This window comes from Neofelis nebulosa, chromosome 10, assembly GCF_028018385.1.
Source record: "Neofelis nebulosa isolate mNeoNeb1 chromosome 10, mNeoNeb1.pri, whole genome shotgun sequence".
Classification (NCBI taxonomy): Eukaryota; Metazoa; Chordata; class Mammalia; order Carnivora; family Felidae; genus Neofelis; species Neofelis nebulosa.
The window spans coordinates 84882683-84908180 of NC_080791.1; the positions used below are offsets into that span (position 1 = coordinate 84882683).

Sequence of the window (25498 nt, forward strand, 5' to 3'; positions counted from 1 at the left end):
GTTTTTGAAATTAATCAGTAAAAAAATAGGTTTCTATATTCAACCAGATATCAACCATTTCTGACGCGCTTCATTCATTCCTGAAGATCCAAATTCCCTTCAGTATCATTTCCCTCCAGTGTAAGAACTAGACTCTCATGGTGTGGGTTTGGTAGCAAGAAATTTTCTTTGATTTCCTAAATTTATCTGAAAATGTGGTTATTTTGCTTTTATTCTTCAAGGATATTTTCACTGGCTATAGACTTCTAGGCTGACATTTTTTTTTTCTTTTAGATCTATAAAGAAATTGTTCTACTGGGGCAGCCAGGTGACTCAGTTGGTTAAGCGTCCGACTTCAGCTCAGGTCATGATCTCATGGTTTGTGGGTTTGAGGCTCTCTGCTGACAGCTCAGAGCCTGGAGCCTGCTTTAGATTCTGTCTCTCTCTCTCTCTCTCGCTGTGCCTCCCCTGCTTGCTCTCTCTCTCTCAAAAATAAATAAAAACATTAAAAAAATTGTTCTATCTTCCGACCTCCATGGCTTGATGAGAAGTCTGATGCCATTTTAATCATTGTTCACTATATATAATATGCTGTTTCAGTACCTGGCTGCCTTAACTATTTTCTCATTTTCTTTGGTCTTTAGTAATTTGACCATGATATCCTTCTTTTTTTTTTTTTTTTAAGATTTTTTTAATGTTTATTTTTGAGAGAGAGATGCAGAGAGAATGCACAAGTGGGAGAGGGGCAGATAGAAAGGGAGAGAGAGAATCTCAAGCAGGCTCCATTCTGTCAGTGCAGAGCCCAATGTGGGGTTGGAACCTAGAAGTTGTGAGATCATGACCTGAGCCAAAAAAGAAGAGTCAGACACTCAACCGACTGAGCCTGTTGTCTTGGGCTCCCTGGATTACGCTATTCTTAAGCACAGTTTGCTTGATATTTTCCCTCTCTAGGGTCCACTGAGCTTCTTAATTTGTAGACTTATGTATTCCAAAAACTTGAGGATTTGGGGCCCTTATTTCCTCAAATAACTTTTTAGTTCTATTCTGTCTCCTCTCCAATGGGTCTCAGATTACCTGTAGGTCATACTTTTGCTATTGTCCTTTAGATACTTGAGGCTGTTAATTTCCAATAATTTTTCATTCTGTTCTTTAGATTGCTTAACTTCTATTAATCTACCATCACATTTACTCATTCTTTTCTCTGTTGGTCCATCTGCTATTCAGCTCATGCAGTGAATGATATACTCAAGTACTACATGTTTTCAGTTCCAAAATTTCCACTTGGTGCATTATTTTTTTATTTTTATTTTTTTTAATTTTTTTTTCAACGTTTTTAATTTTATTTTTGGGACAGAGAGAGACAGAGCATGAACGGGGGAGGGGCAGAGAGAGAGGGAGACACAGAATCGGAAACAGGCTCCAGGCTCTGAGCCATCAGCCCAGAGCCTGACGCGGGGCTCGAACTCACGGACCGCGAGATCGTGACCTGGCTGAAGTCGGACGCTTAACCGACTGCGCCACCCAGGCGCCCCAAGGTGCATTATTTTTTACTTCACTTTTGAGATTTCCTATTTTTTATTCATTATAAACATATTTTCTTTATCATCACTTAGCATAATTATAATAGCTACTTTAAAATTGTTTTCTGATAATTCTAATATTTGATTCACCTCAAGGTTGGCCTCTGTTCATTGTCTTTTCCTTGACAATGGGTCATGTTACTCCTGGCTCTTCACATATCAAGTAATACCAAATACTGAATACTTTGAATGTCATGTCGCGGAGACTCTGAATTCTGTTATATTTCTGAGAAGAGTCACTGTTCACAGTTTGTCTCAGCAGGCAATTATCTTGGTTGGAATTAAACTTGAAACCATCATGTCTGTGGTGGGCAACAGCCCAGAGCTCATGTCAGACTGCTTTCAACCTTCCCATCATGCATGGCTCAGGAATCAACCAGAGACTGGGACAGAGATTACATGCAGAATTTGGTGTTTCTCTTACGTGGCTTTTTTCCTACAATTCCCCCTCACTCCGTGGTGGTTCTAGTAACTCTGAACTTCTTCAAATGGTTTTTCTGCCAAAAAGAGTGCAAGTTCTTTGTTGGAATTTTAGCTTCCCAAGGTTATAACTCTGCCCAACTGTGGTTTCCCTCAGGGAAAAACCACAGGAATGGAAAACTCACTTTATGCTTAATACTTCCTCCAAGTTTCACCTCTCCTCCAAAAATCTACCTGCTTGTGTCTGCTCCCTAAAGCCCTTTGGTAGTCATTTGTTTTCTTCAGAATTCAGTTATTTGTAGGAGGTTCAATCTTTCAGGAGCTTATGCCACCTTAAGTAAAGCAGAAACCCATACTATTATTTTTAATAAAGTTTAAAACCAAAAACCGTGGTGTGTGTGTGTGTGTGTGTGTTAAGACAAATCTAGATAAACAAACAATGATAAAGACAAAATTCAAATGAATGTTTACCTGCATAAGAAAGAGGGATAAAAGAAGGGAAATACATAGATTAATACAAATTATTGTCAGTGTGCTAGTTCTCTGGCTATGTGTGGGTTAACAGATGTTTACTACTCTATTCATAAATGGATTAATAGCATAACAATCACAAGGGCTATGCATAGGCCAGTGATGACCCTGTGTCATGGACCAGGACTTTAATAAATTCAATTATGCCCATCTAAAAACAAGTGTTCACAGAGTCTTCACCTTGTTTCTAGACTCTTGAAAAGTCGTAATATTAATAAGGCTCTGACAAGATCTGGTTGCAGGATTTATGAAATGGCTAAGGATTTATGAGATTCATTTATAGGTAAAATATATGGACCATTCAAATTTAGGCACATCTGAGACACATGGTTCATAATGGGAAAAGCCCCTAAATAATGCTGCCATTTTGAATGAGAAGGATAAAAAGACAAAACCGTGTGTGTGTGTGTGTGTGTGTGTGTATTGTTTCTTTTTTCACAATGCATACAGGCTCTTTGACCAACACAGGAAAAGTTCCCAAGGGTGTAGAAGCAAGAAATAAGAAAATAGAGTGAACTTAAGAATGTTGAAGCATTCTCAAAGCAGCAGAAAACTTTAGCTTGCATGCCTAAAAGCATATCCACATGTCAAGGACCGTGGGACATTTTCCCAGAGGGGACTGGACACGAAGCTTCCCTGGTCTTAGTATCTTAAACTAGGCTGAATGGAACACCAGGGAATATGCTGGAGGGAGGGAAAGCACACTGGCCAAAGGGGTGGAAAAAGTGATGCAATCAGAGAGCTCTTTCCCATCTCTAATTTTATGACTCTCTGTAAAAACGAAGGAGAATCCAAATCACTTCAAAATAAGATCACCGGAGACCTGGCTTGGAAGACTGGATCCAATGAGAAAAAAGTCTACAAAAATTTATTTTCGTGGTTGATAATCACATACCCTCCAAAAGATACCTCCATATGACTTCTGCTTTATAGCATATAAAGGGTAAAATTTTAAATTAATGCAGAATAATTTCTCTGGGAATTGGGAATGGTAGGGGAAAAATCTACAAACAATATCACTGTAAAATAAAGGCTTTCGTTCCCGACAATCAAAAGCTTGACAAATCATGCCAACATTTTATTTCTCAGGATATTTAAAAGACCACAACAGAGAGCTCTTCACCTGCTTGCTATCTAGTTTGATTTTAAGGAGAGTGCGGTCCCAAAGACAAACCTCAAAAGGAAAACAAAATACCATTAGATTTTCCTTTATTTTTTCTTATTTGATGCTATTAATAATAAATGGTCAGTATTTTCCCAAGTCAAGGGGGAAAAAAAAAAACAGAAACACCTTTCTGTCACTTTCTTTGAAACAGCCCTGAAAACATATTTTAAAGACTATGCTTTAGGAAACTTTTTTTTTTAAGGACAGAAATTCACTAAATCCTCTAAAATTCAAATCTCTGATCAACTGAACACCCCTCCCCCCCGCCCACGGGTGTGAGGAAATAGGGCCTCTTTGGGGGAAGGTAATCCTAATTATGTGGCATGCTGGAGAGGCACCCAAGTTTATGTCAGTAGCAGATTCTGATAAGATAGGCACCATAAGAATGGGGTCTGGACTGTTTCAACGCGGGGGGAGGGGGTGTTGGTGTAATGTTGGTATTTAACTGTGATCTAGAGGCCAACAAAGGGCAGGGTGGACAAAGCACAGCCTAATGAAGCTGCTAGTGTCTGGGGTGAAAGAGCCACAAAGCCTTTCAAATTAGCAGCTGAATCCTGACACTCATTAGTGATTATACATGCGGGGGCTGCAACTTAACGCTCCAACCAGTAAAACAGCCAAGACACCGCATACACACAAAGGAAATAAAGTATGTACAAAAATAAAGAGCCGGGACCTTTCAAATGTCTTCCCTTTCACATTCTGACAGTTTTCTTTTTCTTTTCTTTCTTTCTTTCTTTTTCTTTTTTTTTAAATATTAATGACAAGACTGCAGTGTGCTTACCTTCCAATTTAGTACGAAAATAATTACCACTGCGACTAAAATGAGACTTTCATTTTTTTTTAATCAAGGAAGGTCTAGTCAGAAATTGCTTCTGCTAAGTTCTGTACAAGACATAATATACTCTTGTTAACTAACAAAACCAATAAATCAAGCTGAAGCACTTATTAAAGTATCTTACAGCACTAAATTTATCACTGATGACAAATTTAATTTGGGACTCTGACAGTTTGCTCCTTGCTTGTACTTCAACAGCTTTCTTTCTTTCTTTCTTTCTTTTCTTTTTCTTTCTTTCTCTCTTTCTTTCTTCAGGAGGAGGGGGGGCGTGAAGGCGGGAAATTATTTCACAAGTAATGAATGCTGAAATTTAGCAGAAATTTTTGGAGATGTAAAAGACAACTTCTGATAAAAAAAAAAAACTGTGGTTTTCCCACAGCGTCGCTGTCACTGGGGAAAGCTATGCATTAAAATTCTTTTCCAGCGATTCTGTCCTTCGCACATTAGAGTTAGCAGAATTTTTAAAATGGTGATAATGAGCACTTTACGAAGCAATTTATAATCATCACTCAGTTAACCCCCACTCTATCTCCACGGTTAGGTCAGTGCACGTCCCTTGATAATGAAGATAAGAAAATTGAGATACTGCGTTTTCCTTACCTAACAGGTAGAATAATTTTAATCTATGGCAAGGTCATTCAGCACAAGGGAGGGTGAAAAGTAAAGAAATTCACAAGACTGTGTTGAGTCTTCTTATAATTGCCCAATACTGTAGCTAAAAGGATGATATTCCCGCTTTAAGTATCAAAAGAGAATTACATTACAAATACACATAAAATTATTATTAATAGGCAACCTTTGCTCAACACCATACTTGTAGACTACATAATGTGAATAATGCCTTATTTTCCCGTTCTGGTCAACTGCACTAGTTTATCATACAACACAACCGGGTTATATAAGTTATATTTTCTATAAACTTTTCCTCTTCCTAAAACATAGCTCTACATTTCTACATTGGCATTTTCTTGTTGTCTTTTTTCAAATGGTGTTTTCTTTCTTGACAATACAGTCAGCATATAAAAACCAAACTTCACTGCCTGGTCCCAGTTAAGGCAAACCAAGTAGGCTGAACCACAGCCTGACAAGGAGAAGGCATTAAGCTCTGGAACAAAAGCATCCAAGTCGACCTGTTTTGCAGTCTGATTAATAGAAACAAGCTCCAAGGACTAATCACAAGCCGAGCCCTGTTTTGCAGATTAATAGAACAAAGACACAGGAGAGGAGAGGAGGGGAGCTTACAGCACTGGAATACAAATAAGCAAAGGTAGACACCAGACTTTCCTCCACTCCAGTCATCTCCCCTAAAGCCAGATTTACTGACCCAAACCCCAGGGTGTCACATTCAGGGAGGAATCAAAATGCAGCACCAAAGAGATGTGAGTTCTCTTGGTCACCCCAGCACCAAGTGAGCCAGGTAGGTTCCACCTTCACTTTCTTTGGGGATCTGATTTAAAAGAGGAAACAAAATTTCTTTGCAAATGATGCAAGAATCATGGTGCTTTCAGGGAATCTTCCCACCAACCCACAGCACTAGTTGATCAGGACAGACGCTTTTCCACTTGTCCATCTTTTGCAATGGCCTGACACACAGGTGTCTGTGAAATGTGTGCATACATGCAGGCCCACAAGTATACAAGAACTATATTCACAACAGCATAAAGTCAGAATAATAGAGTCAATTTCTAAATTACCCCTAGACACACATTTTACAACTAGACAATGGGGCCTTTTTTCCTGACTGTAAAAGTAAAACTTCCTCACTCTAAGAATATACAAAATCCCAGGAAAGTAGAGTGAAAGGAAAAAGGAAAAAAAAAAAAAGCAACACTCATAAAAGAAAAATCGCTGTGATATTTGTGGTATATTACCTCTCAGTTTTCATTTTCTCTATATATTTATATACATTCTCTATAATGTTATGATCCTTCTGTATATTTTTGGTGGGGATATGGTCTTTTGAAATGCTTAGGGCTAAGCATAAGAAGAAAAACATACCATTGCTCTCTGACGACTGGTGCTAATTCCTGAATGACTAAAACCAGGTGAATGTATGAATTTTTACTGGAATTGTAAAATCTTCATTGACTTGAGATCTGATAAGCTGAAGGCAGTTTACACACCTTGAGAAACAATCTTTAGGAATTGGGATGTGCACTTTTTGCATGATTTCTCTCCTTAATGGTTTTCTGCAGCAACTATTTTCCCTTCATCTTATTTTTTTGTTTGTTTGTTTTTTTGGAGACCAAGGTTTTTGGTCTCATTTAGAAGAGTATGTGAGTCAATGGACAAAGAGAATGGATTTTCTGTGGCATATTTGTATCCTCTTTTATCAATAATCCAATTGTTCTGCTCACTGCAACAATCAGCAAAGTTAAAACGCATTTATAATGAAAATCATAAATATCAACAATTACAACATCTCAGAACTGACTTTAGAGCACAGTTAAGCCTGTGGTTTATGGGCAAGCCAAACTTCAAAATTTCCAAAGAAGTGATTGTGTTTCTCTCTGGCTTTTCAGGAGACTTGGAACTCTCCAGAAGGTAATTCTTATAGCAAATAAATTAAAAAACCAAAACCTTCCTTAGTACCAGACTTTCCCTTTAATTGTAATCCTGAACAGCACATACAATGTATTTGAACGTGGGAAGGCACTCAATACCCTGAAAATTCCCTTGCCTTTCACCGGCCAGTCTCCGAAGATGCCATACAGGCCACACAGAATTCGCCTCTGGTAAGAGCTGTCTAAAAGCACAAACGTCAGGGCCAGTATTATACACACACTTATGTTTTCCATTCTCCTACTCATTCTGCTGGACCTACAGGTAAATACTTGTCCTTACAAAATTGTATCTTTTTCAGGGAGAGGCTGAATCTGGGTTAAGAAAAGGAAGTTCTTTGCGGTTGCATCTGAAAAAACTGGAAGGATTAAGGAATGTTTAGTAACAGGCATCATAAGAATACCCTAAAATCCTCATTCTCAAATGCTTCCTACGAGTTCATTTATTTAAATAATATGAAAGCAGACCCCACAAACTGAGTCTCTTGAACAAATTTACTTTCTACAATTTTTTGTTTTGACGTGACACCGAAGGAAAAGAAGAAAGAGAGCAGGAAAGTGGCTAATAACAAGCCAACAGCGTGTTTCCAACTAGTTTTGCCACCAACAATTTCTTTTTTTAATTAAAAAATTTTTTTAATGTTTATTTTTGAGAGAGAGCGAGCGCAAGTGCATATGCTCAGGGATGGGGCAGAGAGGGGACACAGAATCTGAGGCAGGTTCCAGGCTCTGAGCTGTCAGCACAGAGCCCAACACGGGGCTTGGACTCAGGAACTGTGAGATCATGACCAGAGCCAAAGTCAGACACTTAACCAAACTGAGCCATCCAGGTGCCCCATCAACAATTTCTGATTAGGTTTTAGTCTAGCAACTCTTATTCTGTAAAGATCAAAGCAAGAAAGTTTTTTTTCTATTGATACCTGATTTACAGTAAAAATAGAGACCCTCAACTATGGCTAGTGACATGGGGTTGGACTTTTAAATCATTAAGACAATAAAGAGTTTTTTCCTAGTTTCTGTCTTTAGTAGTCCTCTTTCTAGAACCATGGTACTCCAAGCTACTTTCCATTGATCGTGAAGCCTCCTATGGCCTGGAAAGTCAGTACATCTTAGTGGATCCTGTATTATGATTGAGATGTCCCACAATTTCAATACATCTGTAGCTTGCAATGTAGGGAGAAAAATCCGTGATCTATAGTTATCAAGCCAGGCAGGCATCGGAGGCACTTAGTTTTATAAAAAATCATTCTGTACATAATATGTAAGAGAAGTGCCTAACCAGTTTTAGGAAAGAAGGGAAAGTCAGGCTGTCAACTCTGACTTTTTTCTTCCTTTATAAACGGCATTGGTTTTATTTAGCCTTCAATGTTTATTTACTATAGACTCACATGAAACGTTAGCATTACTTTTTTAGGGGGACCAGGGGGGATGGGATCTATTCTAAACCCACCATACCAGACATCAGAACTGAACGTATGTAAATTACCCAATAATATCACCAGCACCTTCATATGCTGTCTTAGAAAATTTTATCTTGGGAAGAATCTTACTCCGGCTGGTTCTTAACTACTTCCTCCAATTTGTCTTTATGTGCAAGGTGCTTCTCTTTGTTGCCTTTTCATTTTTGGCAGCAAATTTCATACTTGGATGTTATTAGTTGTAGTAACTGCATTTATACTTTACCCAAGCTAATCTTTCCTTATGTTTGAGCAAAACCGCCTTTCTATATCCTTTCCTGGATTAATGCAGATTTGTAACTCATCTTTTCTACTTTCTACAGAATGCACACGCATTCTGAGAACCCAGAGGCTTTCAAATTTGCCATTAGCTTCCTGTTTAAGCAGCCCTCATGGAACATTCCACATTCAATTTATAGTCCCCATCCAAGATTACCTTTATTTTTCCTGGGTGAAAATGCACTACCAAGCATTACTCATACATTTCAAATGATACTTCATGTAAGTGACCTTAAAAATGCCACATATGTCTTCATTTATCAGACATCTATTCAGTCTTCCATGTCTTTTGACCAAATGCAGCCAATATATGGGGTTCCTTTCCTAAATGGTTTCCACTACTCCAGATCACAAGCAACTTGCTGTGCACAACTGCACAATATTTGCTTTTAAAATTCTCTTTCTCTCTTTCCCACACACACAAACAAGGGGAATCATTTTCCTAGACTAAGTTTCCTCTTCATTTCTGCCCCCTTTCCTCTGATATACCAGCATAAAAGAGAAAACAAAACAGAACAAACACAAAACAAACAAACCAAAAACCAAATAAACAAACATAGCAGCCATTGTGAAACAACACAATTGTTACCTTTCAGGGAAGAAGATAATAGTTACTGAGTGCCAAGAACTTAACCTACATGATCACATTTGAATCCCATAAAAATATATAGAGTAGTGAAAAGAATAAAGGCTTTGGGGTTGATGTCCAGTTCTGCTACTTAGGAAATGAGTGTCCCTGGGTGAGTTAACTTCTCTAACCTTCAATTTTATAATCTCCCAAAAGGGGGTAATTTTACTTTCTTTATACGGTTGGTGTGACACTTAAAAACAATGTTATAGAAGGTGCCTGTACGTGAGTGATGCTTCTTAAGTAGGAGTTATTACTATTTGCATACCCAATGGAAACTATATAGTTTCATAGGTGAAACTATGGCTCAGGGAGATGAAATAACTTGCTTAACAAAGTAAATGATTCCTAAATGATAAAACTGAGACTCGAGTTCACTGGGGATAGCTGTTTCTAAAGGTCAAACCTATGGCCTCTATTCGTCACTGCTTCTCCCTTCAGAAGGGATAACAGGCGTGCAGGTGTTTATGCTATGTCCTGCCTAGGGCTCAGACATTTCAGGGTACATTTTCCTGCTGGGGACGCCCTGCAAGAAGTTTGTTAACCTGAGGAATGGATGGTTTAAGGGAAAAGAGAATCAGCAAGAAGTGCTCAGCCCAGTTTCAAACAAAGCCTTCACTGTCAGAGGGCTGTCCCTGGGCACAACATGGTTTGGCCTGTCCCCTGTAAGCTCCCACGGGCTTATAGGTGAATCATTAGGAGGTGCGTGACATTGTGCCTTGACTGCTTCTCACTGAGCAGCGTAGAAGGTCAGAGGGCTTCTCCCCTGTGGAGCACAGAACACAGCATGGCTTTGATTATCACGCCTCTATTGGGAAACAACTTTGGCAGCATGCAGACTCCTTGGAAGGGCAAAAAGGAAGGAAGTCTGGGCGGATGTGGAACCTGGCCAAAGGGGAGCACTTAGTGGAAGTGGCAACTTCTGAACTGTGCACTCCAAAGCTCATTTCACCTTCTTCACTGATCGTCTGGAGGATTAAATGAACCTGGGTAGTTACCTGGACTTATTAGTGAACACATCGGCTCTATAGGGTAGAAGGGCACCGTGGACGGCAGGACAGCAGTGGTGACTGGAACCAGGCAAATTTGGGTCAAGACTGTCTACGGGACCCCAGTGCACTCACTCTCTGGTACTACCTGGAGAAATTCACATTACACTTAACAGTTCAGAGTATAAAATCAGAAATCCATGTTGGTAAAAGAGCTTAAAAATAAATGATACAGAATCCGCATGACTAATTCGACTCTAAAAATTCAACCATTGGGAATTTGACCATTAAGAAAAGAGAATACCACATATCTGATAACTGGTTTATGATGTCCAAAGACCTCTCTAAGTACCCAGCTGGTCTAGCTTCTTACCAAATTCATGCTTTACACTGACTACTTTTACTACAGCTTGAAGACACAGTCTCCAAATCTAACAGACACTTCTGTAGTTGCTATTAGCACAGAGATAAGGCATCTGAACGTAAAGAAACTGACAGGAATCTCAAAATATTGTCGGAGACTCCCTTTGAAAATTCTCATTGACTCATGTTAAGTTTGTCCAACTACTCCCATCCCCCAACTTTTTATTGAACCATGCTCACCCGGAGAGATGTTATACTCTCTGTATTTACGAATGTTCAGGATGGACCTAGAATGTTCACAAGGCTCACAAACATAGTTTAGTGCTTCGTTTGGTTCTATTTTGCTCTGCCATCTCTAAGTCCTGCTTGTAAATTCATGGCCAGGCTCGATCTCATATTGGAAATATCCTTTCCTGTGCAACTCATGACTCATCTGTGTAGACCTTCAGTCCATCCGCCACAGACACAGCTCTATCACCACCACTACCACCCTCATTCATTCATTCATTCTTTCAGCTGATACGGGCACACCATCCACCATGTGCCAGGCACTGGCCTAGCCTGTGGTATGCAGAGAACAAAGCTGACAGGGTCCCTGCCCTCACAGAGCTTAGAGCCACTGTATAATCTCCTTCCATCCACCAGCAGCAACTATGGGTTAAAAAGGAGCCTGTTAGTGTAACATGAGAAAATGAAAGAACGTCCAGCGGCCAGCCGGCTGGGTCTCAGTGTTAAGGGCCAGGTCTTCCCTGGAGCATGGTGTGTGGACCCATGCCAGGCCTGACGTCAGCGGGGCACCTGCCAGCACTTCCTTCTTGGTGCATATGTCCAGGACCTGCTGTTTTTCTCAGCTGTGACCTGGTGCCTTGGATGGAAAACACCAGAGACATCCAATACATGCCCCTGCTGATGTGTGTGCAAAGGAATCATAAGTTGTCTCTATGGAGCAAGAGGACAAGAAGGAGGTGATCCACGTCTTCTGGCACACTGAGACACAGATTATTCACAGAAAACTTTAAGCTCTGGAGCATATCGTAAAAAAAAACAAAAAAAAAAACAAAAAAAAAAACAAAAAAACACAACCTGATCATTTCTTTGTTCTCTCAATATCCCTATTTTCCCCTTATGAGCACCTTACCTGGAATCCTAAGAGCTCCTGACGAGTACAGGCCTGGATTTCTGTGTGCCTCTTTTGCAACTAGACAGAAACAGCTAGGGACGCCTGGATGGCTCAGTTGGTTGAACGTCCGACTTCAGCTCAGGTCACGATCTCATGGTTCATGGGTTAAAGCCCTGCATCGGGCTCTGTGCTGACAGCTCAGAGCCCAGAGCCTGCTTCGGATGCTGTGTGTGTCTCTCTCTCTCTGTCCTCCCCTGCTCGCACTCTGTCTCTGTCTCTCTCAAAAATAAAATAAACATTAAAAAAAAAAAAAAAAAGAGCTAAGTCTTCCAAGTGGCCCTTTCCTGAATTGCCTCAGGTCAAGGAGCAGGACATGTGGTTACTAGGGTATCTTGGTTTAGTATACACAGCTCAGCACAGGAGTGCTGGACTCCAGTCCTTGTGCCCCCAGAAGTCACCTTGTCTGTCAAAAACACTATCTTGGCCGCCTCAGTCAAAGGAGGCAATACTGAGCAGCACCAGACATATGGGCGCTTGGAAATGCTGGCTATTATTAATTACTATTATTAACACGACTCTGCCTATTTCAACTACTTAAAATTATTTTTTTAACTTAAATTTTAATTATTTCAGATCGTCGGGAAGCCCAAATGAGACAATGCAGGTGACAGTGCTCGGAGTGAAATAACCATTTCAATGTAAGTTTATTTATTACTCTTGTTTGCTAATTGAAGTTGTCTCTCAGGATGTACAAGCAAAAATTCAATTTATGCCAATAGCTGATACTAAGCGTAACTGAATGCACATGAACACTTCCATACACCCCTCCACATTCTACACAATCACCACCAATACATCAGATGAAGGCACCAGGGTGGGCTTCAAGGGTTTGGATGGAGCTGGGAGGAGGATAGGGGTGGGGAGGAGGTATGAGCGGATCTAACATCAGAAGCTCTACACAACCAGGCTTTGGAAATGGTATTTACTGCTATGGCCATGAATGGGAGGTAGAAAGCAAAGTGATCAGTTTTGCTTTCTCCTTTTTCAAATAAACAGGGCAGTTGTTAAACCAGAAGTGAATCTGATCCCGTGCGGCTTTAAGAGCAGTCAGCTGCATTCTGGAACAGGCAAAAATGTAAACAGAGCCTGTAACTCTAGATCAGGGCAGAACACCCATTGGTTTCATATGGGAGAGTCTGCGGGCTCTGTGCCAAGAAAAATGAAATGTTAGCCTGGGCCTTTAAACAGAGTCATGTAAAAGCAGAGTGCATATTTGTTTAACACACACACAGGCCTTTTTCCATGCCAATACCTTTCTGAACCCTCCTGAATCAAAGCTGGAGTCCCTGAGATGATGGTAGGAACCAAGATTGTTGGTATAGTCCTGTTCTTTAGCATGAAAAGACTTTCCTGCTGAACGTGGAGTGTTTCTTTCTTTTCTTCCTTTTTTTTTTTTTTTTTTTGGCCCAAGTTAATTACAAAGTATGACTGTGAAAATAAAATAAATGAGCCCATTCCACCCATCCCCATATCTGAATTCTATCATATGAGTTGCCAATTGGTTTCCTAATCCTCTCACTCAGTATCTGCTGTTAATTTGTTCGCTATTTCAAGAACTTGAAGACTGTCAGCAAAATACATGATGCATTACAAAACTTATAATTGGAAATAAAAACATCTGAAGCTTTTCTGACAGGGTAAACATAAAGTACTATTGCACTGATCAGAACAAGGAAACGTGAGCAACCTTGTAGCTATTTCTGTGCAAACACAATTATAAATGCTGCAGAGAGTGGAATCAACACTTAACTCCCACTTTTAAAAATGCTGAGAAAATTACATCTAAATGAATGAATGAATGAACTCAACATGTTTGTGATCCGAAATGAGGGGAAGGGAGGAGGGAAAAAAAAAATCCCACTCAGGCTTCCTTTGCAGATGCAACTCAATGGGCTTTCTCTTGGTACTGTAGCCATTTTAGAATTACACTGTCTAGGCCCCATCTAATTTTCCTGCTGGAGAAGTTAAGGCACTTCCTCCACAGTTACTAAATCTGACAAATTACACCTGGGTGTACTCTAACATGAAAAAGTGCGTTCTTTGTTCCTGACCCCTTGGTCAGCATAGAGATCAAATTCCTGGACATTGGGAAGCCCTGCTCATATTCATTAAAAGCCACGGGAGACCAGCCCTGCATTTCTGTTCAAGGGAGGAACAAGGTGAAGCCACTGCTGAACAATACAACTGCTCTGCTCGGGTCGGAGCAATATGGACTTTTTACTTTTGGCAGCTTGGCTCTGGATCAATTAGTACCTGGATTTTTTTCTACACAGCATCTTAGTATCAAAAGAGCAATTGAAACCCCTCCCATGCCTCCCCTCCCCCTTACCCCCCCCCGACAAAAAAAAAAAAAAAAAGGAAGGGGCTGGTCCCACAAATGAGTTTACTGAAACCTACTTGTGCTAAGATGCTGGCTCTAGATACAATAACCAAAAATACAAAGATGATTTCAAAATTCTACCTCCCCTCTACCCGGGCCAGACCACAGATTAAAATATCATCTCCTCTTTCAAACCATACTCAGCCTTTGGAAAAGACAGAACTGAGAGTGATCACAAAGAGGAAATCAGGAACCATTGTGGTGGCAGAGAAGCAATGCGATGGATATGAGAAATCCACAAGCTTTCCCATCATGGGACTAAAGTCCTGTCTGGCAACACAAGACCCTCTTCTCCTCCCCCAAAGAATGAGAGAAAAGCAATACAGGAGACGTTAAGAAAAGCTGTGACTGAACTGTTACTCCCAAGGAAGGTAATACATCATGGCTGATTCCTTTCTTCAAGATTCGTAGAAGAACAAGATGGTGAAGGAATACACACAGAAACCACAAAATCTGCCATGAGGTCTCATGAGGCAGGCCTGAAACCAGTCAGCTCTTGACCTCCTTCCAAGGGATCACCTCTCTTCCAGGACAAGGTAGCCCACTTACACCTTCTTCAGTATAGGAAGGCCACTGAATTTTCCCAGACCCATCTAACCACATCCAGATCCTCTCCCTTGGGGATCTGAGAAGTACCATGGCGCACTCCTATTGCAAACACATATGAATCCTTTAAAGTGTTGTAAATTAGTCTCCACATACAAATTCCTGCTAAATTGTAAATTTAAAGACATTGCTTTAATTCTCCCTCTTTAGGAAGCTTTCAACTGTGCTACAAGTTAAAACACTGTAATTAATGTGGACTGATATTTCTTTTCTGTACTGAACACGAGTCACAATCCACAGTTTTTAAATACGTGAGTTGTCTTCTATCTTCCTGGTTGGATGGCAATCACCTTTGAGAAACCGGTGACAGAATAGAAATCCTTGGGATCACGGATGTTATTTTGATTGTTTTGAAATTGAGACCACTAGTCATATCAAAATTCATTGGAAATCAAGCATGGAAATCAAACTTAAACCACTTTACGTTATTTTGGGGTTGGAATAACTAATGGGTACTAAGCAGACATTCACCTACTAGTGAATCTCAGGGATGGAAAATCCTAACTTCTGAAGGAAGAAAAGTGGTAGCTCTGGTATAAATCCCCCTAAACTTTGCTTCCACTCACATTCTTTATTTTTAATGTTTATTTATTATTATTTTTTTTTGGGGGGGGGGGAGGAACATAGAGAGGGAGACAGAGTGATCCAAAGCAGGCTCTGTGCTGACAGCAGAGAGCCCAATGTAGGGCTTGAACTCATGAACCATGAGATCATGACCTGGGCCAAAGTCGGACACTTAACTGACCGAGCCACCCAGGCGCCCCTGTAAGTCAAATTCTTAATAGTGAAAGAGGTTAAAAAGTGTACAAGATATTAAAATAATCAAGCATTCCTGAAAATATGGATACTCTTTGAAAATTCTAACTTTGGTGACCATTTAAGGGAGTGGTGCCTGAGAGAAAACAGGGCAGACCTTGTTGGCCCTGTTTTACAAAACCAGACGTTCAGTGATTTGCCTAGTGCCACTCAATCAGCAGAGGCTGACCTAACGCTAGAACCCACCCCATCTGACTCCTGGTGTAACAATCTTCATATGACGATGGACAAAAGTATGAAGTAAACTTGAAAGACCAGCCCCCCTATGAGTACTAGCTCACATTTATTAAGTGCTTACTCTATGCCAGGAAATCTTTGGGTGCTATGGGTGCACTATTAACTCACTGATCCTCATAGCAACTGTATGAAAGAAGTAATGCTGACATCTCCCACTTTAAAGATGAGAAAACAGGGGCAGAGAGATGTTCAGAAATTCACCTAGGGTGCCAGGGCTGAATAAGTGATAGAACTAGGAATATCTGTGTTTTCGGCACAGAAAGGCCAATGCAGGGATTCCTAAATCAGTGTCCAGATTATCAGCAGTCCTGGGAATATTAATTTTAACAAAATACCTTCACAGTGGGATCCAAATGACTGACAGCTCCAAAATACATATTGAAAATGAAATTTGCTTTTCATCAACCTCTGTATGCTTAGTTACAAGTCAAAGTACCAGCAATTCCTATGGGTGACACATATCTCCCTCACTGCAAGGAAATGCTAGGCAGGTGATAGATTAAACTTTCTGGAAATCCCAACAAATTATGTATAAAGACAACTCCAGGATAACATTTCAGAGGGCTCATCCTGCCTATTTTCTTGATTAACTACCCTCTCCAATATTAAAATAAACAATTTTTGAATGACGCCAATTCAGCTCAGATACAAACGTCTGAAGTTTGTACCATCAGAAAAGGATTATGCCTCCATCATATCACAGATTTGAGTTACTATGTGGGGTTTTTTTGTTTGTTTGTTTGATTTTGTTTTGCTTTTCCTTGAGATACTGCAAGATCTGCCTGTGGATCCAAAGTCACTCCCTCGTTCATCACAGCCGTCAACTGGGTTAGCTAAACCCTATCCTCAACAGAACTGCATCTGTTCAGATAATGGAGTTTGTTTGTTATCATCATTCCAAGGAACTATCAATCCGGAGATCTCTGAAAGTCCCCCTTGTTCGGGAACGGCCTTCCACGTTCTGTGCCTTCAAAAATTTTTCAAAAATTATTTTCAGGTGCTAAAAAACTGAGCTTAACTCCATGTAGTGCTTCTCTGTCAATCAAAGGTCATTCCTCAACTACTGCATAGTCATTAGGACGTGAGCTGTGAGGCTGGAAAAGCTCTCTCTCCTGCCCTTTGCTCAGAAATGCTAATATGGACACCCTATGTTACCTGAGACCAGTTTTCAGATTACCGTAGTTTGATAGGACCAATTTCTATGGTTTGTTCTCCTGCCCTTTACCACCTTCTCATGTATAACAAACATTAACTGATATACACTAATACAGCTGGATATAACCACTGCAGTGGCCACACCACCACCACCACCTCAGTCACACCATGCACCCCACAGTCAGACTCAAAATTAGGAAGCTACCACTAACTATCTGTGTGATCCCTGCGCGGTTACTCAACCTTTCTGTGCCTGAGTTTTTTTCCCCTGCCAAATGAGAATCACAACAGCGTCCATTTCTTAAAGGCATTTAGAAGAAAAGGATATAAAAGACAAAAAAGGACTTAGAACAATGCCTGCCATGTAGCAAGGACTCAAGTAAGAGTTCACCATCATTGCCAGGTGGATTTTAAAATAAAATATAGTTCCTGTATTCACTCAACAGCCCTTCTGGATACCACCTAGTAAAGCTAAAGAAAAAAAAATTGTCAACTATTGAGAATATATCTCAACTTTCTATTCTACAGAGAATGAACCAAACTGGCGAGTGAGATGGCCAAAGGGAAGTCACGCTGTTTGTCCTCTTGCAGTCTTAGCCACAAATCCTAGGGCAGGGCTGGGATACTTCTCCAAGTTGGGTGGGTAAAGGTTAGTTCTTCTGCTCTATATACATACGGAGCTCTCAAAAAGTAGATATATAAATAAATAAAAATCCAAGACTCCCCTGATGTTGATCTTCTAGCCTAACACTCCCATTTTCAAGATGAAGAAACTGGTTTGGAGGCTAAGTGACTTGTTCAAGTTCACACAAATACTCAGTGGCAGAACCAAGGCCAGAAAATGATAATCATTATCCTTGGCAAATGACCAGGCATTCTTCCATATCCATTACAAACGCCACCTAATTTAATCCTCATAACCCTCTAAAGTAGGTACTATGTCCACTGTCTTGAGATGCAGAAATGGAGGCTCATCCTCCATGATTTAACTTCTTCAAAACCACACAACTGACAAATGACGGAGACAAGATCAAAATGCCTCCTATCTGGCCCCAAAGAATATGCACCTGTTTCAACCTGTCTAGAGCTCAGTGCTGAGCATTCTAGTGCTGAGCTCTCAACCTGCAACTTCCAAACTGTCTGCACATCAGTCTCGTCTGGGAAGCTTTAAAAATACAAATTGCTGGGCTCTATCTCAGGAAAGAGAGTCAGAGTCTCTGGGGGTATGGCTTCAAAATCCGTATTTCTTCCGAGTTGGTCAGGTGGTTCTGATGTGTAGCAACATTTTAGAAACCCTAATCTAAGCAAGATATTTTATGAATGCGTCCAGTATGAAATGAGAGGGAAATGAGTTACCTAAGGCTGATGGAATGTTCAGAGTAGATGCATCTGCATGAAGAGTAACACAGTGACCTTCCCCCAAATCTTCCTGTGTCCCACAGACACACACGCAGCCTCAGTCGCATAAACATATACACACCTACCAAAGCCCCACTTCTACTGATCTTGCCTAAAGAAATCCGCACCACACTGAAAACAAGCGATACTCTTTCCAGCAGTGCCGGAATACGTGTCATGTTCGAACTGCAGCAATAAGGTTTCTTTCCGCTCTTATCCTTTGCATTGAAAGCACCTAAGTCTGCACCAGGATTTCTTAGCTAAAAAAACGAAGGGGAAGATTGTTCGAATGAGCACTTACCAAGGTGCCCCGTATATCCTGAATCCCTTCACTGTTACCTCCGAGTCTTGTAAGTAAATACTGTTTGTCAGGAGGGACTGAACGTTGTCAAAGTCCTCTGGTTTCAATTTGGACACAGAGGGGAAACGGTAGTAGTCCTGTTTAACAAGGTCTGCCATGAATTCTTTATCAAATGTCAGTTCATGATTCCCAGCAATCACTATTTTATATTCATATGGCAGGTTTCCTGAAATAAGAAAAAAGAGTACCAATTAGCACGTTCATTTCCCATCACGAAGTACAACAGCCGAGACTGGGTGATTAGCAGACAGTACACCCAAGTGAAATAGCTCACACATTCCTTTATATTTCCATGGGAACCAAAATTTATGACTACGCCTTTATGCTGGCAAAAAATGACAATAAACAGGAGACAGGAAGCTGCTAAGAAGCTTAAAAGCTACTAAGAAGACATTCAGCTTTCTTGTTCCATTTCCCTCTTCTCTGTGCTACAGATTCACTGTGATGAATGTATACTGTGACAAATCCGTACTTAATAATTATCCAGAGAAAAACACTTTAATCACAATCCTTAACAAAGGTCTGGACTTGGTTGGTCCTCAAAAAATAAGCCAACCAACTGTTCTCAACAGCTCAGATAACCGCTTGATTTGCAGGACATCCTTCAAAAGTGTATTTATAGTACATCATACAAAAGACATGACATAGGCAAGCATTCCACAATTTACATAAATGAAAGGAACTATGTAGTACAATTTCATATTGTCAATTAAAGTTTACCTTTTGGCTTGTGAATAAAAAGAACATTAATAATGGCCCCCTGATTAGAAGGCTAACTTTCCTCCCATTGGGATGGGAGAAGAAACTGTAAAGCTTAACCCCCTTTTAATATTTATGGTATGGAAATGTGAGTTCTCGGTGTGTGCTTTTTATGCAAAAGTTTCCCGATCAAAATGAGATAATTCTGGGAAGAAGAATGAAAGCTATAAAGGAAAACCCAAACACCAGACTTCTGCATAGATTTATAATGTTTGAATAAAGTATAGATCATACATATTAATAACTCACCGTGATGCTGTAAGAACCAAAATCCAAAGGGAGATAGTGCCGGGCAGCTGTCCCCATCCTGAAATTAATGCCCTTTCTCTTCTTTGTCATTACCCATCCCTCAAGCCTCACTGCAAAGCTGCTGCTCATTTTATTTCATTTCATTCTATTTTAGGGGAGAAAAGGGTGGGGCAATGGTGCCTATAATTCCAGCTTCCTGAGACTCCTGGGTCCAATGCAAAATTAATGTTTCCTGCTATTCCAGGAAGAATGAAAGTTACCACTAGCAGGAAATTGGATACACTTGTTGTAAGAATTGGTCCTTACCAGCAAGCCAGAGTCAATGATTTAATTAATGAAGCTTAGTGGGGAAGAAAATTATATTTTGGGGGCGGAGGCAAGTTTTGCCATAGGTACATGGACTTCAGCAATGCAAACTGCAGAGACCACGCCATGAAGTCCGCAATCTCAGCAGCGCGCTGCAAACATATTTGCCAACATTGAAACGATTTTTAAGATCACCAGAATGTGCTTTGTAATGCTGTTTTCTTTAGCTTTCGATGTTTAGGTTTCTATCAGTAATGAAACTGCATACATAGCACATGGTCTAATGGGGAAGCTTAACAGAGAGATGAAAGCAGTCAGAAAATAACACCGCAGAAAGCTGAAACCGCAAACATCGCGGCCAAGCATCAATGAATATGCTTGACTACTAGCGCACGGTGCTACGTGCCATGCCTTTGGCCTCAGTTATGCACAAGGCTATGCTGAAGAGCTCACAAAAAATAGGAAGCCTCTCTCAGGTGTATGTTTTTGCGCGTGTATAATGTGCACTAGCATAAGGCAATAAGGAGCTGTGACGTATGTTGCAAGCTACTTGGACAGAATGACGATATCCTGCGCCAATTCCCTGCACTTAAGATACAGTTGAAAGATGTATCAACAGGCCGTAAATCTCCAACACTGCTCACACTGGAAATCTGTGAGATGCCTCATGACTCTAACATCATGGCTCTGTGACCCCCTTTGGCCTGATACTGCACCCCCAGAATCACCTGTGCTCCCAAAGCTGGAATGGGCTGAAACATTCTCCTGGATAGTAATGGGTATCAAGGCAGGTCATACCTGCACGAATCTTTGAGCAACTCTATTTGTACAAGTCACGCTACAGCTGCCCAGTTCCCCTTTAATCTTTCATGATGATGGACTCACTGTAAACCTTTCTTTATGCACCACTGCCCTTGCACGAGGGCTTGGCTTCTTGCTTTTTCCAGTTTAAAGTTTTGGTTTGGGAATGGCATGGATGAGACTGAGAAGGCAAAAGAAGTCTATTTCCCCCTTCCAACCATTTATTTTAAGAAAGTAAAACCGCTGCAAAGTAAATCTTCCTCAGGAAGACAGTCCTCTTCGGTGTCTTTTACATCAAATTTTGGAGACTCAGCATAAAGAAGTAGCTATCAGAATGAACAGCCACAGAAACAGTGATGATATTTACACACTGCCAACAAACTCATCTCTTTCTGAGAATTCAATAGTAGTTTCCAACTTCCATCCTCTGTTACCTATGTTATGAGATACACACCTGATACATGCCTGATATTTGCCTGACATATACCTGATATATGCCTGATATCTATCTCTATCTCTATATTTATAGGTATATCTCTATAGATAGAGATAGAGATAGAGATAGAGATAGAGATAGAGATAGATAGCTGAACTGACCTTTCATCTATAATCTTCCGACCTTTATGTTTTATATGAAAAGTGTAACCAGGACAGCTGACAAATCTCCTGTTACTTGATGGTATTTGGGTTTTTTTTTTCCCAAGGCTATATTAATATGGAAGGCTCTGCAGTCAAGCTCCAAACTTCTTGGTATTCAAATAGCATCATTGAAAAATTGTCAGACAAAGAGGTGCCTGCCTTTATCCATTTTATTCAGATCAGGCCATTGAAGCTGACCTGCCTGAATAAAAAAAACCAAGGCCATATACAGTTATTCTAACATGGAGAAATTCTTGCTTTGAATGACCTAACGAACCCTAAGCATTCATCTTTCCCAAGACATAGTATATGTTCTACTAGCGATATACGCGATTATTTTAAGTGGAATGGGGATGAACTTTTGACAAAATGTCAAGTAGGTTTTAAAAATGCATTCTGGAAAAATATAATGTAACAGTACAAGTAATGATACATGGCTTCATTTTTCGTTTCTACTTTTCATCTCTATTTTTATTTTTCTATTTTTACATATAAAATAAGAGGTGACTTAAAGAAAACTAAGCTAATCATAATACAGATAATTCACAAATATGGCAGAATGACGTCTATAGCAAGTAAATGAATACAAGTAAGCAAGAAAACAAAAATAAGCAGCCCTTGACACACAAATACAGACACACACACACACATACAATCCTAAACCATGCTTCTTCTTTGAGATGCTTCTTCATCTCCCATCTAAACTTTTGGAAAGAGGATTCCAGCTTGCAGCTGGTAGACCAAATACAGCCCACAGATGTATTACACTGGGCCCTCAATGCTTTTGTGTGTGTGTGTGTTTTTCTAACTGAACGTTTATTTTTTAAAAATGTTTATTTATCTAGAGAGAAAGAGAGACAGAGAGCATGCGAGTGTGCACGAACAGGGGAGGGGCAGACAGAGAGGGAGAAAGAGAATCTCAAGCAGGCTCTGCACTATCAGCACAGAGCCTGATGTGGGGCTCGATCCCACAAACCACGAGATCGTGACCTGAGCCAAAGTTGGGAGTTGGATACTCAACAAACTGAGCCACCCAGGCACCCCTGAACTAACATTTAGAAGTCAATATGTACCATGCAAAAAATTCTGATTTTCTAGCTACTTTTGGAAAATCAAAAGACCAGGAAATACGGACCTCCAGTTGGCCACGGACCTTCCCACTCCCTATGAATTCTCACACCTGGCCCACTTACTATGTTTGTGTTGCCTGATGGTCTCCTCTGTTATTAGAACCAGCAATTTAGAGATGTATGGTTACTCAGAATTTACCAAATGCAATCTGGCTTCTGTTTCTATTCTCTTCCCAAAGCTTCCCCAGAATGTCAATAAAAACTTACTAATAGCCAAAGCCAAGATATTTTCTCACTTCTCATCTCCACGGATCACACCACACTGCAGTGACATCCCTGTCCCTCAAAGTCTCTATTCTCTTGATAATAGCTGCTGCAGTCCCTGGTTCTCCTTCTCTTTCTTCGGTATCTCCTCTCTCCCTTCTCTTCTTCCTCAGCTCCCTTTGTCTCCCATCTTGTTTTCAGGGGACTCATTACACTCTCCCTCTTCACCGTTACTTCTATGTATATTATTTAGTATTTCCTTACTGTATGTCTCACATTTCTATTCTCTGTAGACCAGTTTCTCAACTATTACAGTTTAAACGGTGGAGGCAGCATGAGGTTAAGAGCAGGGACTCTGCTGAAGGCTTCACCACACATTGGCTGCATGGCCTTGGACAGAGTCCTTATGTTCTCTCAAGTGTGTTAGCAAAATGAGGATAATAACTGTGCCCACTTCAAACCCTGTGTTTAAGATAAAGTGAGATAAACTTTCTAAAGCATATGCATGGTATGAAATAAGCAATCAGTGCATGTTAATTATTTTTCTTACTCCATTTTTATTTTTTAGTTTTGCTTTTTGCATGTGATTTGTCTGCCCCTCGACTGTGAAGTCCTTGATGGCATGGAACATGGCTTGGGGCTCCTTATTTGACCCAAAGTATCCGGTTCAATACCTTCCAAATGGAAACACACAGTATTTGCTGAATAAGTGGAAGAATGAATGAACTTCTGTATGATTTGCCAGGAGCTTCCTTAGGAGAATTACAGGAACTGAGCTTATCATCTTGGGATATGATAAGGTTTAAACCACTGTCACACTGTCCTCCAGAGACACATGGTTACACAGAATTTACTCAGTTTAAGCCTCCTGAAGTGTCCTATTCTCTGCCCCCAAATTCAGTCTAGCCAAAAAATCTCCAACAAACCATTTTTAAACTGGACTTTCCTCACATCTAAATGGGGGAAATGATAATGTCACCCCCAAGGTTTGGTGCACATTAAACAAGATGCTGCATGTAAAGAACTGGTACAGTTTCTAACACGTCATGACTCAATAGATACAAGCTGTGATACAGTAATTATTACAATGATTACCCTTCCCAGTTGCCATCCAAGAAAATATTAGTTTATCCACAAATCGGATCACTCCCCGGTCACAAGGGCACAATGTCACTATTGCCAAGGAAAAGCATCTGAGATGGAAAGAGAACTTTGGTTTTCCAAAGGCAGAAGTTGGCATGGTCTAAGGTGCCCTTCAAGTTAACAAAAGTTATTATTAGAGTCATGAAGGCATCTGGATCTAGAGGGGATGGCGAGTGGACCTATGAGGCCTTCAACCTGCATGCAAGGCAAACCCAGCTGCTTCTGCCAAGATGATGCTCACCCGGCAAAGTGTGTCCCTTGAACACACTGCTTCTCTCCTTCTGTATGATTTCTAATATTTACTGGTTCCCAAAAACTCTGCCAGGATCAGTCTTGCATTCCCAAGCGAATAGTATAACCAGTGATTGGGAACATCTCTCAAGAGTGACTGTTCATCTGGAATATCCCTAATATCTTCATAGAATCAGCTGGGGGTACTCTTCTAGGAGTACAAAGAGGGGAACAGAATGACTAGAAAACTTTAGGATCTTCAGCTATGCGCATGTCTGATAATCCACAACAACTTTAAAGCAGACACACAGCGAACCGTGCCAAAGTCAGCCTCCCTTCCTTACCAAACCTTGGACATTTAATGTGTGACTTAAAGTGGCTCCCATGAATCCCAACACATGGACCCAGCAGGATCTTCAGAGCCAGCCTGACCTGGTGATTTGAGAGCTGTGTTTCCGTGAGCCTCCCTGCAGCTGGAGCAGGGTGATGAGGAGAGAGATCAGGGCACAAGGGAGAGACCTGCTCCCGCGCTCACCACAGCGGCCATGCTTGCCCTCACTTTACAGTCTGGGGAAAGATTTCCCGTGAAGGGCTAACGCTGCTTTAAAAATAGTGAAGAGAAAGCCACTGGTTTATCCAATTCCATTTTACCCATGGAGAAACGGAGCGCCAGAGAGGTGCTGCCACCTGCTAAGCAAAACCACAGGCCAAGATGGAGGCACCGGTGGGACAAGAATAGCGCTTCTGCTTCCCGTGCTACTTTTCTTCCAGGTGATCCCACATTTTTAAGTCTTAGGAAGTTTGGCTCAAGACCTACCCCTTACGTGAGTCCTCCTCATAGCATTCCTCCACATAGGGCGATCCTTTTCTCTAGCTCTACGCAGCTATGGCCCTTTCTGTTTGTATCACGAAATAAAACTGGCTGGGTCATGGATTTCTCCTCCAGGGGTCATGAAGCAGTTTCAGCTTCACACTGCAACGACACACATCCTGGCTCAATTAAGGCATTCCCCACATGCTACTGCAGCTGTGGGTGTAATTTCTTACCCACCAGCTCCCAGAAGAATTTGGGAGCCTACCCAAGGAAGGGAAGGTCATGGCCTTGGGAAGGAG

At 40.8% G+C, this 25498-nt stretch overlaps 1 protein-coding gene across 6 annotated transcripts in view; it reads right to left on the bottom strand.

Annotated features, from left to right (window-relative positions):
• The window catches only part of MPPED2 (metallophosphoesterase domain containing 2), a 176841-nt gene that overhangs the window by 69384 nt on the left and 81959 nt on the right, over positions 1 to 25498 (bottom strand). For all 6 annotated transcript variants that reach the window (XR_009249863.1, XM_058688526.1, XM_058688530.1 and 3 more), the window contains exon 4: positions 18864 to 19089. Coding sequence is in view for 5 of the 6 variants with exons in the window: in XM_058688526.1 (XP_058544509.1) it covers positions 18864 to 19089 (226 nt within the window). In the remaining variant the exon portion in view is untranslated. The remainder of the gene's footprint in view (positions 1 to 18863; positions 19090 to 25498) is intronic.